Source organism: Triticum aestivum, chromosome 2A (genome assembly GCF_018294505.1).
Source record: "Triticum aestivum cultivar Chinese Spring chromosome 2A, IWGSC CS RefSeq v2.1, whole genome shotgun sequence".
Lineage (NCBI taxonomy): Eukaryota > Viridiplantae > Streptophyta > Magnoliopsida > Poales > Poaceae > Triticum > Triticum aestivum.
This window is the reverse complement of record NC_057797.1, coordinates 2897723-2910188: the sequence shown is the minus strand read 5'-3', so window position 1 is coordinate 2910188 and position 12466 is coordinate 2897723. Positions and strand designations below refer to the sequence as shown.

The following is a 12466-nucleotide window of genomic DNA, read 5'->3' as shown; positions in this document are numbered from 1 at the left end:
TAAACTTTTGAATTCCACAATTCATCCTAGTTACTAATAAAATACTATCCCTTCCTCCCTTTGTTTGAATCTTGCAGCCTTTCTCTAATTTCTTGAATGGGAGCAATGGTAGGCTGGGGCCGGAGCCACAAATTTACCCCGTCAGCGCCCGATCCGTGGCGCAACCACTCGAGGAGTTTTGCCTCGCGGTTGATGAAGTTGTACCTAAACACGCATGCCTCAAGGACGAAGTAGGCACACCCACCGTCCATGCCTAGCTCTGTGGCGTCCACGGAGAAGCTAGCCGGGGAACCAAGGAATAGAACACGGTCGCTCAAGCTCCGTCCTTCTCTCTCGACCCACCGCATCTTGTCGTCCCCATTCGCTTCTTCCAGCGCCTCCAATTCCACCAAGAGTGTGCCTGACGAGAGATCATCATTGACCTGCCAACCTTGCTCGTGTAGAACGAATGCCGATATAAGCTCGCCACGGGATTCCAAAAGGTACGTGCCACCACAGATGTAGTCTCTTTCATTGATTGCATTCAACTTTGGCACTAACTTGTCGCATGCGCGCACATAGATCTTGCTATTGTGATACGCTACGTTCAAAAGCCTACTTCTTGGCACATCTAGCTCCTTCAGCGTGATGCTCCATGCTGCATCACCAGGAGGCATGGTGGCCGCCGTTAGGATCATCGTGTGCTCTTGTCGAATACAGGTGTATAGGAAAACGGTGCCATCACCATAGACGATACCACGAGGATTACCACGGGGATCCTTCCAAAGCTGTTTCGTCTTATCATCAGCATTCTCTGGAAGCTGAGACATCAGGGTGATGTCCCCTGTGAGAAGATTTACGAGTTTTGGCTGGGTACTCCATGTGAAGATCCATGCGGCCGTGCCATCTCTGCTACCCACCCACTTTCTATCATCAGCTGATGATGCACCAGGCGGCTCCGCGAGGACCATGTCATCACAGTCACGGCGTAGGCCCGAGGTCGACACGCCCTCAAAGTTGACGGCAGAGTGTACAATAATGCCGTCACATGGCATGAGGAGCCACGGCCGGAACATGGGCCGCGTTCGTGGAGAGTGCAGTAGTCCTGCACCACGCCACGACGTGCAGACGGTATGGAAGCGAACGAAGTCGGCGAGTTCATGTAGGCGGCCGGAGATGTCGAGAAGCAGTTCCGGCGGCAGGTCCGCCCATGGTGGCCTCAAGGCGGACATGCGGCGCAGGACGATGATCCAATCCAAAGAGATCACGATCGTAGAGCCACCGGAGTCCTTTTAATCTTTTTTTTTATTTTGAGGGGAGGAGTCCTTTTAATCAATCGTTGTCTCTTTCTTATCGTTTCTCTCGCAGCCCATATTAATACTTCTGGCCCAATCGTTTTCAATCACATTCACTCCTAAGGGAAAACGCACGGGGGCCTATACATGAGGCCGGCCCAATCGATTTCATGAGGCCGTGGCTTGCTGTTTGGTTTTGAACCACATATATGAAGCTTTGCCAATAATTCTGGTCGTAGGATCCGATACGGGTAAGAATTTTTTTTTTTTGAAAAACTTTCAATCTATTCATCTTCAATCATGGCAAAACAACGAACACCAGAAATAAAAATTACATCCAGATCCGTAGACCATCTAGCGACGACTACAAGCACTGAAGCGAGCCGAAGGCGTGCCGCCGTCATGACCCCTCCAATGCCACAGTCGGGCACAACTTTTTGTAGTAGACAGTCGGGAAGTCGTTGTGCTAAGGCCCCATAGGACCAGCGCACCAGAACAGCAACCGCCGCCGATGAAGAATAACCTAGGTTGGAAGGATTCAACCCGAAGACACACGAACGTAGATGAACAACGACGAGATCCGAGCAAATCCATCAAAGATAGATCCGCCAGAGACACACCTCCACACGCCCACCAACGATGCTAGATGCACCACCGAAACGGGGGCTAGGCGGGGAGACCTTTATTCCATCTTCAGGGAGCCGCCGCCGTCTCGCCTTTCTGAGCATGACACAAACCCTAACAAGACAGGAAAAAACGACTGAAAACGGAGCCCTCCTGCCGGCCCTTAGCAAGATCCACCGCGCCCCCATGGCCCTTAGGGCCACTGGAGACGAGGCGGACCTGCGGCGGTGCCGGCGAGAGGCAGAAACCCTAGCTTTCTTTCTTGAAGGAGGAGGAGCGACTTGGCTGCTAATAAGAAGCTAAACCCTCATACAGTCCCGATACGGGTAAATTAAGGGGATGCACATTTCGAAGGTGGCTGCAGCATTTGTGCAATAAAAATATCAAGATTAGATGTAAATATTCAGATTTGGTTCATTGTAATCAGATGGAGAGATGATGCCTTTTTGCACTGACTAACAAGCAACTCCTCCGCGCAGGTCATAAGCCCCAAATAACAAAAGATGTAGCGGACAGCCTGTTGTCAACGAAAACTGGTGCTGCGGAGGTAATAAGCCATGGTTTAGTCTTTAGTGGGACTGCACTCCGGCAATCCGAAAGTCAGGGATATCGTAACGAACAAACATCCAAGTAGTGTACTACCAAAGAAACAAATCTTGCACTTTTAAGTAACAGTTTTGCTAATGCACAGCTGGATATGCCATAAGTATTGCACACTTGATTGTGTCATCTAGATGTGCAATAACTATAGCACATCTAGATGTGTTCTAGACAAATCCTTCTATATTTTTTTGAGGTGCACACACATGGGCTCACATGGCCTCCTATGATATATACTCCAGTATATCCCCAACCCTAACGCACAGAAGGCGATCAAAATGGAAGGCGGCGGTGTCCACATCATCTCCAGCCGCATGGTCAAGCCAGAGTATCAAAACAGCTCAGTGCCGCCCGAGCTTCAGACCGTCCACCTGACGCCATGGGACCTGCGGCGGATCACCGTGGGCTACATCCAGGAAGGAGTCCTCCTGCCCAAGCCTCCCGCCAGCGCCGTCCAACACCTCGCGTCCTCCTTCGCACGCGCCTTGGGCCGCTTCTACCCCCTTGCCGGCCGCTTCGCCGTCGCGCCCGCTGCCAGTGCCGGCGCTCTAACGATCTCTCTCCGCTGCGGGGACGAAGGCGCCGAGTTCATCCACGCCGTGGCGCCCGGGGTCGACGTATCCGACATCTCCGGCCCGCTCCGGGTCATCCCGCGCGTCGTCTCCTCTTTCTTCCCTCTCAACGGGATGCTCAGCACCAACGCGGCCGTTGACCCCAGCCGGCCGCTCCTGGCCGTCCAGGTCACCGAGCTCGCCGACGGCGTCTTCGTCGCCACGTCGCTCAGCCACGCGGCCGCGGACGGCACAACGTTGTGGGACTTTTTCAACACATGGTCAGAGATCAGCCGAAGAGGTGACGGCAACATATTCACAGCGGCGCCATTGCCTCCATTTGAGAGATGGTTCCACGACGGCTGCCCCGTGCCGATCCCTCTGCCCTTTGCCGAGGTGCAGGACATGGCGAGGCGGTTTGAGTGCCCGCCGGTGCAGGAATGCCGGATCCATTTCTCCCCGGAGAGCATACAGAAGCTCAAGGCTAAAGCGAACGCCGAGATGGCCGGCACGGCCACGGCCACCATCTCCTCGTTGCAGGCCCTGCTCGCGCACCTGTGGCGAGCGGTGTGTCGAGCCCGGGGGCTGGCGCCGGACCGGGAGACGAGGCTCGTCCTCCCCGTCGGATGCAGGACACGGGTGAAGGGTATTCCACAGGGTTACGTGGGCAAGATCCTAGGGGACAGCCGGCTGGGCTGGACGGCTTGGCTACTCAACCGTGTTGTGGCTTCGGTCGACGAGGCGACGGTGACAGAGGAGCTCGTGTCTTGGTCTAAAAACCCCAGCTTAAGATACGCGCCTGACTTAGGTGGGGATCCTGCCATTGTGGTAGTGAGCGGCTCGCCGCGGTTTGATGTGTATGGCAATGACTTTGGCTGGGGCAGGCCGCTGGGCGTCCGGACCGGCCCGGGGAACAAGCTGGACGGGTTGATCACGGTTTTTGAGGACGGCGGAGGGGCCGGGGCATGGAACTGGAGGTGTGTCTTGCTCCTCATGTTCTCGCCAAGCTCGTCGCCGACCAAGAGTTGAAGAACCTCTAGAAGGGCAGAGATGGTCCTCTCCTGAATCCTGATGCCCTCACCGACGGAGAGTCTGGTTCCGGTGCTTCATTTTCTTCCTTCAAATGCCGTGTCTGTGATGTACTTCCTCCATCTGAAAATACTTGTGATCAAAATGGATAAAAAGATATGTATCTAGAACTAAAATACGTCTAGATACATCTTTTTTTATTCATTTTGATTACAAGTATTTCCGGACGTAATAATTCTGATGCCCAGCGTAAGGTTGCACTTTTTTCTTCTTCTTTGGTGGCAGTTTCTGTTGCTAGCTTGTCAGGTCGCACTTTGAGTGTGTCACCTAAACAAATTTCTTTGCCTCAGTCATACTAACAAATCAAACAACAGACATATTTTGTTCTCTTCCACACATAATTTTCGATAGTTATACCAATCAAAAGGATGAAGACTAAAATGGCTTATCATTTGAATACTTTCAAAATATAAATCAAACAAAGATTTACTTTTTTTCTCAGAATTAAATCCCATTTGTACCCTCTATTTCTTTAAGAAAATAAAATACTACAAAATTTACAACCACGAGGCCCGGCACCCCTCCCAGGCAGCACCAAGTGCCGAGAGGGTGGGCGCCGCCGCCACTGACTTCCGCCGTCCCGTCGCTCTCTTCACCGGTGCTGGTACCTTTCCTCTGCCGCCACAGCCTTCGTGTACCATTTCCATAGAATTTAGGTTGGGCAACATTGTTATCTGTTCATTTTGATGGTGCGTGAAGAAAATTAGCGTCCCCTATACGTGTTTAGCTATCTTGACTTGAAAGATTCTGCTGATAGTGACGTGCCACCTGCTCAACGCTGGTTTATATAAAAAACAATCCAACTTGCCCCAACAATAGCTAGCTAAACTAATGAACCAAGGCGCTGACTTAAAATGAGTAGCAATTTGAACAGATAGAAATGTCACTGTTGCAGCTAGCAACAAGCTAGCAACACCTTCATATTTATATGGACCAACCAATGTGTAGAGGTGGCTGCGAAAAACAGGAATGCTACTGTATCATACCAAGTCTTGGTACCATCGTCTTAATTTATATTTTCTTATTATCTTCTGTTGTGTCTGATGCCAACTTGGAGTGTACCCGCAAAAAAAAACTTGATTAAGAGTGAAAACACATGTTAAATGGTAATTTTATTAGGTTTTTTAGACAAATTTTATTAGTTCTTTAGTAAAGACCAATTTTATTAGTTAGGTGACGGCAAATCAAATGATGGCCGGCAGCAATACGGGCCAAATTTAGTCCCTTTGCCCACTCATTTCTCCCCACCTAGTAGTTAGCTAGAGACAACTTAAGTTAGTTCCCGCAGAATAAAATAGATGAATATAAAGCCTTCTCTATGTTATTGTTGTGGCAGCTAACAAGCTACTAACAACTTTCTCTTATTAACATGAACAAACCAATGCATAGAGGAGACTTCAAGAAATAGCTAGACTACATGTATCGTACTACCAAGTCTTGGTACCCTTGTCTTAATCTATCTTTTGTTATGTATGTTATATATGATGCACATCTAGTTAGAGTGAAACCAGTGTTAAATAAATGATGGCATCATGTGGAGTAGGTGTACATGCATGCATTGAGCAGCAAACCAAATGAGGGCCTGAGGAGTGTATGCACCATCATGGGAGCATCCCAGTTCTTTTTCTTCCACAGCAGTTTGCAGCTTCTTCTCCCCTTTGGACAATGGTGGGAGGCCAGATACTTGGACAAAGTAGGTCACTGCGAGTCAGGGGCAGACATATATAGAACGTAAAAATAAAAGAATGTGCGGTTGGGTAGTGTTTCCATTAACATAGAACTAAACTGCAGTACAACTTAATCACAATCAACAACTAAAGTAGATGTACCTTTTTTTCTGCAGTTCAACAACCTAAGAGCCGCGGTGCCGTGTCCTACTATTGTTTGTTCAAACTCCCTGTCCGCGCCCGATCCGTGGTGCAACCACTCCAGGAGTTTTGCCTCGCTGTTGATGAAGTTGTACCTAAACATGTAGGTCCCAAACATGAAGTAGGCACACCCGCCGTCCATGCCTAGCTCTGTGGCGTCCACGGAGAAGCTGGCCGGGGAACCAAGGAAGAGAACACGGTCTCTCAAGCTCCATCCTTGTCTCTGCACCCACCTCAACTTGCCGTCCCCGTTCGTTTCTTCCGGCGCTTCCAATTCCACCAAGAGTGCGCCCCATGGCGTGCCATCACTGACCTGCCAACCGTGCTCGTGTAGGACGGAGGCTGATATAAGCTCACCACTGGATTCCAAAAGGTACGTGCCATCACAGATGTAGTCTCTTCCATTGATTGCATTCAACTTTGGCACTAACTTGTCGCATGCGCGCACATAGATCTTGCTATTGTGACACGCTACGTCCAAAAACCTACCTCTTCTCACATCTAGATTCCATGAGGATTACCACAGGGATCTTTCCAAAGTTGTTTCGTCTTATCATCAACATTGTCTAGAAGCTTAGACATCAGGGTGATGTCTCCCGTGAGAAGATTTACAAGTTTTGGCTCGGTACTCCACGTGAAGAACCATGCAGCCGTGCCATCTATGCTAGCCACCCACTTTCTATCGTCGGCCGACGATGCACCAGGCGGCTCTGCGAGGACCATGTCGTCGCAGTCACGGCGTAGGCCCGAGGTCGACATGCCCCCGAAGTTGACGACGGAGTGTACAATGATGCCGTCACATGGCATGAGGAGCCACGGCCGGAACATGGGCCGCGTCCGTGGAGAGTGCAGTAGTCCTGCACCACGCGACGACATGCAGACGGTATGTAAGGGGACGAAGTCGGCAGGTTCATGTAGGCAGCCGGAGATGTCGAGAAGCAGTTCCGGCGGCAGGTCCGCCCACGGTGGCCTCAAGGCAGACATGCCGCGCCGGACGATGATCGAATCCAAAGAGATCACGATCTCGTATTCACATAGAGCCACCGGAGTCCTTTTAATCTCTTTTTTTTTTAGTTGAGGGGAGGAGTCCTTTTAATCAATCGTTGTCTGTTCTTATCGTTTCTCTGGCAACCCATATTAATACTTCTGGCCCAATCGATTTCACGTGGCCGTGGCTTGCTGTTTGGTTCTGAATCACATATACAAATTCTGGTGGTAGGATCCGATACGGGTAAAAGGGGATGCACATTTCGAAGGTGGCTGCAGCATTTAATTTGTGCAATAAAAATATCAAGGTCAGATGTAAATATTCAGATCTGGTTCATTTTAATCAGATGGAGAGATGATGCCTTTTTGCACCCTCTAACAAGCAACTCCTCTGCGCCCCATATAAGAGAAGATGTAGCGGACAGCCTTTTTGTCAACGAAAACTGGTGGTGCAGAGGTAATAAGGCATTTTGTTCATGGTTTAGTGGGACTGCACTCCGGCGATCCGAAAGTTAGGGATTACATTACAGTTCCTATGTAATAAAGAATCTAAACGAACAGCTTCTTCCGCACGCACATCTGTGACGGCGAACCACCATATTTGCATCTCTTGTTGCGCACTCAAGCTTGATTGAACCCCTGGACGGACGGACGTACGTTTGAGGATACCTACCTAGGTGGACCTGGTGAAAATGGTGAGTTTGTTCTTGTCAGCAAAGCAATGCTGCTCTCATGCATCTCATTCGGCTTGCTTCAAGTCCTGTCCTTCACTTGTATCCCCTTGAGGGGTGAGCTTGAACTAATAAGATTGAATATCTTGATATATGTAAGCCTCGCATGAATAGATGATTACTTAGTCGAGCCAAGCGAGTACTATTTAAAAAAAAATCAGAGAGGAAGGGGCAGATGGCGAACACGGCGGTGAGCGGAGACTTCGGCGCGCGTGACGAGCGGCCGTCGAGGAAGGGGGGCGATGCGGGCGATCCCGATGACACGAGATGGGAGGTCTCGTTTGCGCCTGATTTCCGATCGCGACGCTCGATCTTGTTCCAGCCAGGGATTCTGCTTCTCCGACACGAGGCGCTCCGACTGGTGCTGCTCGACGCCGGCGGGCAGACGGTTGACGCGCGGGCGCTTCGGGAAGGAGAAGGTGAGCTAGAGCACCCAAATGCCCTCCCCTCGCCGGCCAGCAAAAAACAGAGCACTGTGGAGTGCTCTGCTATGGCGATGGGGTATATATACGCAACTCATTTGTCTCGGTTCGTGGCTGGAACCGGGACTAAAGCTCCCCCTTCTGTCCCGGTTCGAGCCACGAACCGGGGCCAATGGCTGTGGGCCAGGAGCGAGGCCCATTGATCGCGGTTCGTGCCTAGAACCGGGACAAATTGGTCCAGACGAACCGGGACCATGCCCACGAGGCCCCGGCCGGCCCCCTAGGCTCACGAACCGGGACTAATGGGATGGCCAGGCCCGAACTGAAGCCCTGTTTTCTACTAGTGTTAGTGCTCTTTACGCAGCTGTAATTATGTACAAATAACTTCATGCAGTACAGTTCAACTTTGGAACCTTCTCTACGCTCCAAGATGTAACAAATAACTTTGAATCCACCCTTCATTTTCTTTCTGCTGAGACCTGCACCGTCCGCGCAGACGGCGAGGAGCACGGCAACGGCGACAAGGGCCATTGCTTTCTGCTGAGACCAAAGCAAAGTGGATCTCTGCTCTGCATGCGCGTCCATCGTCTGCTTTGTTTTAGTAGCACTACTTTTTTTATGATTGGTGTCGTAGGACAGGCACGTTCTTGCTGGCTTGAGGATCACAACCAAGTCTTGTTTTACGGAAAGATACAAAGGAGAAATTAAAGCATGACGCCACTGATTGCAAGCTTCAATCTACGAATAAAGCAGAGACCACCTGGTTGATTCTCACGTACTACGTGCATGGGCCCTCGGGCCGGGTAGTAGATTTTATTTTTCAAGGAGGAGGATCACCCCATAGCTTTTCTTTTTTCTCTTCTATTGCTTTCCTCTTGCCATCCTTTTTTTTTTTGTGAAATCTCTTGCCATCCTTCTCGCCATGAACCGGAGCAAAAACCAACCAAATATTTATTCTTTTGTTCTTCACGGGTTTTTTCGCCTCTACTAGCTAGAACTAGAACCAATGAATTATTTTTTCGCTGCTCCCATGGAATGTCACTCATTAGAATTTTCCCCGCCGATATGATAGATTATCACGCTCCATATCTTCATGTGCGTCTCCGGCCAGGACTACAATCCACTGGTATTAGTAATAGGCTAAGAAACACTTTGTTGGAGAGCTCGTTACTTTGCGTAAGTTTATTTATAATTACTTTCTCTATCCCCTTCTTAGTAACAAGCCAGGAAATAGCTTGTCATATATAGATGTTCTAACTGAGCTAATGACAGATATAGAGAGTAGATATGTTTTAGCAGGTCCTTGTCCTGCGCGCCAGCTACGTTCGGAAATAAAGGAGGCGGCACAAGTGTGCAGCACGCAGGAATGAGGAAAGGGCAAAGCACCAGCAGTCCAGCACAAAAGCAACAAGGAACGAATCCATTCCACTGTCATCATTCCCGATAGACTCAAAGCAGGCAAAATTGAAAAGGAGAGGCCCTTAATTAGGTCCTTAATTATCCTCCGAACGCAGAGCGCAATCAGGAGAAAAAATCCAAGTCCATTGAGGTGCACATCTTATTTTCTCTGCGGGGAAGGAGGTGCACATCTTATTTTGTGCGCTCCATCGCCACCTTGAGGTAAATCTTGTTGGTGCCTTTTTCCAGTGGAGCATGTCTTGTGCATCTCTTAACAACTTGTACTGATGTTCAAACTGACAATCAGGTCGATCATGAACTGCTCCGTTGATCAAGATGCACTTGCGGCCTTCACTAAGCACGTGGATGGGCAGTTGCTGCGAGTCAACGCTCTTCTGGTAGTGCACACTGTCTTGATGGGAGTCATGGTCGGCATAGGCGCCTACGGCCATCGCTATCGCCACCATCCATTGACCCGCTACCTCTTCCTTGGTGTGACCATGTTGTTTCTACCCACCGTCTCCTATATTGTCTCCACCACTAGTAATCAGCGTGCCATCGCCGTTCCATTTGGGAGGAATTTGGAAACCATTTCTATGGTTTGCTACCCAATCATCCTGGGTGTCTTAGTATGGTCTGGTCTTGTTCAGATTGTCGGTATCAATACTGCTGTAATAGTTGCTGGAGATGCTAGAGAAGCTCGAGACATTGCACCCCCTGCGGTATTTCTTGTTGAAGCAATATGGATTTCTTACCTTATGGCCATCGCAGTTCCACAATATCATCTGGATTCTCCTTGGTTTATTTTTGCACCATGGGCTCTTATCTTTGCCAAATTACTTTTGAAGTATTATTCATGGTACAAGGCCAGACAATCATTAACACTTGCACACAATCCTCGTCTTATTGTTGGATACATGGAGCAGTTACAAGATAGAAGCCACCACGTAGATCTAGCAAGACCTCCCCCACTTATAGTCACGGGAGAGGATGCTGAATCAGTACAGAAACAGCCTCATGGTTATACCTTCAAATGGATATCCAATAGAGGTCATAGGACAAGTATAAACAATGGCATACTCACCATGGACAAAGTTTGGCAGATCTGCGTCATGCTTCCGACCTCGACAGCACATCTGCTTAAAGATGTATGCTTTTCGTTCGCATTGTTCAAGTTGCTACGGTGTCGATTTGCAAGGTACACAATTGCTGATGCTGGCTTCATGAAGGCCCGTAACTTTTTACGGCTTGTATTGCTCGAGGAGAGAGATGAGGAAAGGGTACTTGGGGTGATTGCACATGAGCTTACTTTTCTTCATGATTATTATTATTCTTCACTCCCAGTTTCATACTCAAAGAGTTGGCTGCCCATTTTGAACATATTTATTTCACTCTTAAGCATCAGTTACTGCATATTTTCCATAGTTTTTCTCACAGTGGTCAAATATGGTACTTTTGGTGAACCACAGTTAGCTTGTTACAAGCACTGCAACGGCACTGATGAGTATAGGCACTTCAGAAGTGTATTGTTTGAACGCATGTCACTGTGTTCACTTGCTGCACTAGTTTTGCTTGCTGAGATGAGAGAGATTGCTTCGTACATCTGCTCTAACTGGACAAAAATAGCCCTTATCCGCTGCTATATAAACAATGCTTCTTGGCAACAATCTCCTACCACGAAGAAATGGGTTGGCAATCTATTGCAGTGTAGATGCAAGATGTTGAAACATTGGGAGGACAAAATGTACTTGTGCTCAGTCATAGTGCTCCACCCAAGGAAAACTCCAGTGGCTCTTCTTCGTCGTCTCATTAATCTTCCTGACCAAAAGAAGAAGGTACCAACAGCGGTGAAGGTTGCTATCATCCATGCATTGAGAAGGCATGTGCGAGCCGGAAACAATGGCGTGCCATCTCTGCCCAAGATCCTGCAGCAGCTACAAGTCGGCGACAGCCTACTTTGGACGTTCAATGGCGCCAAAGGTACAGCTGACATCATGCTTGTGTGTCACATCGCCACGACCCACGAGCATCCTTGAAGTAAGATCAGACCCACAGCTTCCTCCCTCTGACCACAAGATTGTTGCTACTCACCTGTCACGGTATTGCGCCTACCTTGTGGCCCACTGTCCTCAGCTACTCCCTGACTTCGACCTCTGGTGTAAGGGCGTGTTTAAAGACGTTAAGAAGGAAGCAGAGCACATCCTCATCGGTGTTATCAGGCCTGAAGCAACGGCCCAGGTGAAGTACCAGAAGCTATCCGAGCAGCTGAGCACAAGATCAGAGCATGAGGTGCTCAAGAATGGTGTGGAGTTTGGGAGGCGACTGGTGGAGCTGCCTGCAGGAGAAGAGAAGGCGTGGGAGGTTCTTGTCGGCTTCTGGTCGGAGATGATCCTGTATGTCGGTCCGTCGGACAACCTTGATGGGCACGCCGAGGCCATCGCACGGGGCGGCGAGCTGATAACGCTCCTCTGGGCGTTGCTCGGTCACCTAGGGTATGTCAGCAGGCCCGACGATGCAACCGCAGACGCTGCCACTGCATGCTAGTGCTCCTCCTGGTACTGATGTTCTATTCATGCTTTTTTTTACTATTTTTTTGTACCTCTCTCGTTGTTTCTTCATTATTTCATCTTGAATGGTCGTGGTTTGCTGTCGTCTTGGATGTTTCATGTGATGGACGGATTTATATGTACTACCAGTACCAGTGTTTATCTTGAGTTTTGTGAGTGGCACTCCGAATCTAGTGTCTGGATGAGTCTTTAGTATGGTACTGAATTGTACTGGCTTCCTTTTTTTAGTCTTTTTTTTATTTTTAGACAAGCTTCCTTTTGTACTACTACCTCTGTTCCATAATGTAGTGCCTATAGATTTTTGCAAAAGTCAAACATTACAAACTTTGATCATATATATAGAGAAAAGTAGATA

General features: G+C 49.1%; 1 protein-coding gene and 1 pseudogene across 1 annotated transcript; both read left to right on the top strand.

The window, feature by feature from the left end:
• The first annotated feature begins 2776 nt into the window (after nt 1-2776).
• LOC123186843 (protein ENHANCED PSEUDOMONAS SUSCEPTIBILITY 1-like) lies at nt 2777-4089 on the top strand (annotated as a pseudogene).
• Nucleotides 4090-8412: 4323 nt separating this feature from the next.
• Nucleotides 8413-12322, top strand: LOC123186914 (uncharacterized). Its single transcript, XM_044598648.1, has 2 exons — nt 8413-9766; nt 9852-12322. Exon 2 carries the CDS (start codon nt 9859-9861, stop codon nt 11578-11580), a length of 1722 nt encoding a protein of 573 aa, XP_044454583.1. The 5' UTR covers nt 8413-9766; nt 9852-9858; the 3' UTR covers nt 11581-12322.
• The last annotated feature ends 144 nt before the right edge of the window (nt 12323-12466 follow it).

Bases quoted from the DNA above. Each gene is read 5' to 3' on its own strand.
- LOC123186914 (XM_044598648.1), top strand. From the start codon at position 9,859: ATGAACTGCTCCGTTGATCAAGATGCACTTGCGGCCTTCACTAAGCAC.